The sequence below is a fragment of the Nicotiana tomentosiformis genome, chromosome 5, assembly GCF_000390325.3.
Source record: "Nicotiana tomentosiformis chromosome 5, ASM39032v3, whole genome shotgun sequence".
Taxonomy (NCBI): domain Eukaryota; kingdom Viridiplantae; phylum Streptophyta; class Magnoliopsida; order Solanales; family Solanaceae; genus Nicotiana; species Nicotiana tomentosiformis.
The window spans coordinates 133,767,309-133,770,851 of record NC_090816.1 but is presented as its reverse complement, the minus strand read 5'-3'; the positions used below and the strand labels follow the sequence as shown (position 1 = coordinate 133,770,851).

Sequence of the window (3,543 nt, the reverse complement as noted above, 5' to 3'; positions counted from 1 at the left end):
TGGTTATAAAATTTCTCATTAAGAATAGAATTGGAAGTTTAAGATAAATTATTTCCAAATTTAGAAAAGGATCATTCTTTTTGGAACGGACCAAAAAACAAATAGGTTCACATAAATTGGAACGAAGGGAGTACTTCAGTAGAAAGTAGAAACAAATGGAAAGTTTTCATTTTTATCCCTAGCCTCTCTCAAGATAATGAATACGAAATTATTTTTATCTCGTACTCGGTAAGTTATTTTAAGATTATTAATATTATAAATTGTGATATTTTTTAGCACAAGTATAATTACACTGGGTATGTTAGACATATTTTTAACATTGACTCGAGCATTACAGTTATAAAAAATATAGTCCAACAACAATAAAATAATATACCTATTATAATCTTACAAGTGATGAGGAGGGTAAAAGGGTTATTTCTGATCAACTCTCGACTCAAACAACATACCCAATGCAATAAAAAATAGTCCAATTATTATTAATTCTAATATAAGGTGACAAGGAAATTTGCTTTTGTTGCCCTGATATCTTGATGATGATATTGTTTGTTTATTGCTCTCTTTTCTGTTCATGAGTGGAGGGTGGAAACAACTTCTCTATCTCATAAGGTTTGTGTACATACTATCCTCTCAGACCCTACTTGTGATATTTTACTGAGTTTGTTGTTGTTATTGTTGTTGTAATATAACAAGGTGACCATTTTTCACTTGCTAACTTTTTATTTATTTATTATTTATTATTAGTTTAATATCTGAAGCTCACTGACCAATTCGCCATATCATATTCTTTGAGGTTTTGTAGATCCCTCCAATTTAAAGTATTTTTTCGGTTGCACGCTAGAGTTTTTTTCCCAGTAAAATTCACTCTACAATGTTTTTCGCTTTTCTCTTTCCCCCCTCATTTAAATAAAATAAGAACTAATCCAATCCCAAAGCCTTTCTTGCTGGATTGAGATTGAAGACTTGAAGATCCCTACCGCTAAAGCCACTCATAATAAGGGTATTTGACATCATTGGTATGTTCACAACATTCAGTAGTAATTGCAATTGGGTGTATTTTAGCTGCAGTTATCTAGATTCTTTCTAGGGTTTGCTAATTTTAATACTAGTAAGACGCGGGTCTGGGGAATCGCCTGAATACAAGGTCACACGACAATAATTTTATTAGTTATGCCAAGGCTCCCTTCCAAATCTGGTGAAACGGATTCTTATGCTTATTATCCCTTTTGTTTATTTGAGAAATAGCTTAGATGTCTTTAGTTTCCTTTTGGTTATTCACCTTGTGTAGATGATTGAGTGACTTTTCTGGAGAACCATGTTTGTGTCTTTACTTTTTGGACTACTACTTGTATATGGGGATTTTCCCTTAATATCAAGAAATTATTTAAAGTATTTAAAAAATGACCATATTTTATTGTTAATCGTGATGGTTGATAAGCGTAGAAGAAGCAAACTGATAATGCAATTCTTGTTCCTATACTTTGGAGATTTTGTAAGTTTTCTCCAAATAGCTTGGAGATTCCTTAATTGGCAGTATTGCTTATTTTCTACATGTTCTTGGTGATTATTTATTATATGATGCCTCCTAAGGGGAGAAAGCGTTGCCGAAGTTTACTTCCTGATGTCCTTAGCAACCTTCTTGATAATGTAGTCGATGTCATTCTGATGTATTTGCCTTGTAAAGATGCTGTGAGGACAAGCATCTTATCGACGAAATGGAGGTATAACTGGTGTAGACGTACAAAGTTGACGCTTGATGAATCTCATTGGAGAACAAAAAATGATAGACTAGACCATACAGTTAAATTTAAAAAGATTATCAACCAGTTTTTGGCCCTTCATGAAGGACCCATTACTAAGTTCACCCTCAAGATTAATAGTCTGAAAAGATGTCCGAAGATTGACAACTTCATATGTTTCCTCTCTAGGAATGAGATTCGATATCTTGTTCTTCACCTTCCACGGGAGAAACCATACAAATTGCCTTCTTCACTTTTCACATGTTCGCAGCTGAGCCATCTAACTCTTCATGATTGCTCAATAAATCCTTCGTCGGCCTTTAAAGGATTTGATAAGTTAATTAGCCTGGAACTATGTAGAGTCACAATTTCTTCTGAATTTCTCGAAAGTTTAATATCTCATTGCCTGTTGCTTGAGCAATTCGTGCTGGAAATCCCAGAAGTTGTAAACAGAATAGAAATTAATGCCTCGAAGCTGAGATCCTTTGATTTCACGGGTTGTGTAAGTTCTATCTATCTAAAGAATGTCCCTCTTCTGGAAAAAGTATCTCTGATAGGTGACGAGTCTTCTATGGAGGCAGAGAATTTTGGTTTTGCAAAGTCTTGCTCTGCTCTCGAGCACCTCATCTTCAACTACAGTTATAACGAGGTAGATGTTGCTTCATGACTTCATTGTTATGAATTTTCACAGATGGAACTTCTTTGGGTTGACTCATCTTGAATTTTGGTATTTCTTTTGCCTTAGATGGCTCTTGACGAACAAGATGAAGTAGCAACAAGGCTTCCCTTTGAGGTTAACTCTATCAAACGATTTTACCTGCCTCATTTACGTGCTCTCTGCTTGATAAGAAGCTTCCCACATTTAGAATATCTCGAAATTGAGGTTCTTAGTGCTTTCACTCTTTTCTTTCTTTATTTCTTATTTAATGGCTTTTTTCATACTTATTAGATCCTCATTAATCTGAGAGTTGACTTCTTATTTTCTTTCTTAGGTTGGCAATGAATATGATATTACTGCTCTAGAATGTCTCGAAATGGAACGTTTCTCAGATGTGACATTTAATCATCTCAGGGAAGTTAAGATAAAATGCTTTACAGGAACAACGCCTGAGATACAGCTTATCAAGCTTTTATTTGCCAAGTCTCCACTGTTGCTGAGAATGCTAATTGATACATGGTTTCTAGATCACAAATTTCTTGACACAAGATTAGATACACTGGCTGAGATATCAAAATTTTGGCGTGCATCACCTAAAGCAGAAGTAGTTTACATAGATTGTAGTCTTAAAATGAGATCATGATATTTGGCTGATATGGTTTGGAAGTTAAAACTGAATAGAGAGAAACAAACGCCGATGTTGCAGTATAATATTGTGTTTTATTGTGCCGTAATATAAGATAAAGAGACGAGTGTATATTTGTTTGGGAACATGAGCATTTCTAGATGGATGTTTTGATTAGTTTGTTCTGTAATTACATTGTTGGTACATGTTTAAGGATTCTTACATTTAGTGCCTGCTCATGAATGATTTATGGAATGTGACATACACTTGAATTGATACTGTGGTGGTTTTATTTCAATATTATGTTGTGGCTCGATAGGAAGGTGTCTAAGGTCGAGAATTAGGTTTGTGGGTTGACAGGTAGTCGAGTGTCTTTTCTAGTCGTACTAGTAGTATTAGTACTGTTCTTGTATTCTCCTATTGCTATTTCCTTGTTGTTACACGATGTGTCATTATTACCGGTAGTTTTCACACTTATCTTCTAGCTTCGTATTCCTAGATTTTTGTTATTACACGTTGTG

General features: G+C 34.4%; 1 protein-coding gene across 1 annotated transcript; it reads left to right on the top strand.

The window, feature by feature from the left end:
- The first annotated feature begins 1,023 nt into the window (after positions 1-1,023).
- Positions 1,024-3,298, top strand: LOC104086177 (F-box/FBD/LRR-repeat protein At1g13570-like). Its single transcript, XM_009590373.4, has 3 exons — positions 1,024-2,388; positions 2,485-2,622; positions 2,732-3,298. The coding sequence occupies exons 1-3, from the start codon at positions 1,552-1,554 to the stop codon at positions 3,038-3,040; spliced, it is 1,284 nt and encodes a 427-aa protein (XP_009588668.1). The 5' UTR covers positions 1,024-1,551; the 3' UTR covers positions 3,041-3,298.
- The last annotated feature ends 245 nt before the right edge of the window (positions 3,299-3,543 follow it).

Excerpts from the sequence above, each read along its gene's own strand:
- LOC104086177 (XM_009590373.4), top strand. The coding sequence starts at position 1,552 with ATGTTCTTGGTGATTATTTATTATATGATGCCTCCTAAGGGGAGAAAG. Across the intron at positions 2,389-2,484 it reads TCAACTACAGTTATAACGAG|ATGGCTCTTGACGAACAAGA; the intron begins GTAGATGTTGCT and ends CTTTTGCCTTAG. Across the intron at positions 2,623-2,731 it reads TAGAATATCTCGAAATTGAG|GTTGGCAATGAATATGATAT; the intron begins GTTCTTAGTGCT and ends TTTCTTTCTTAG.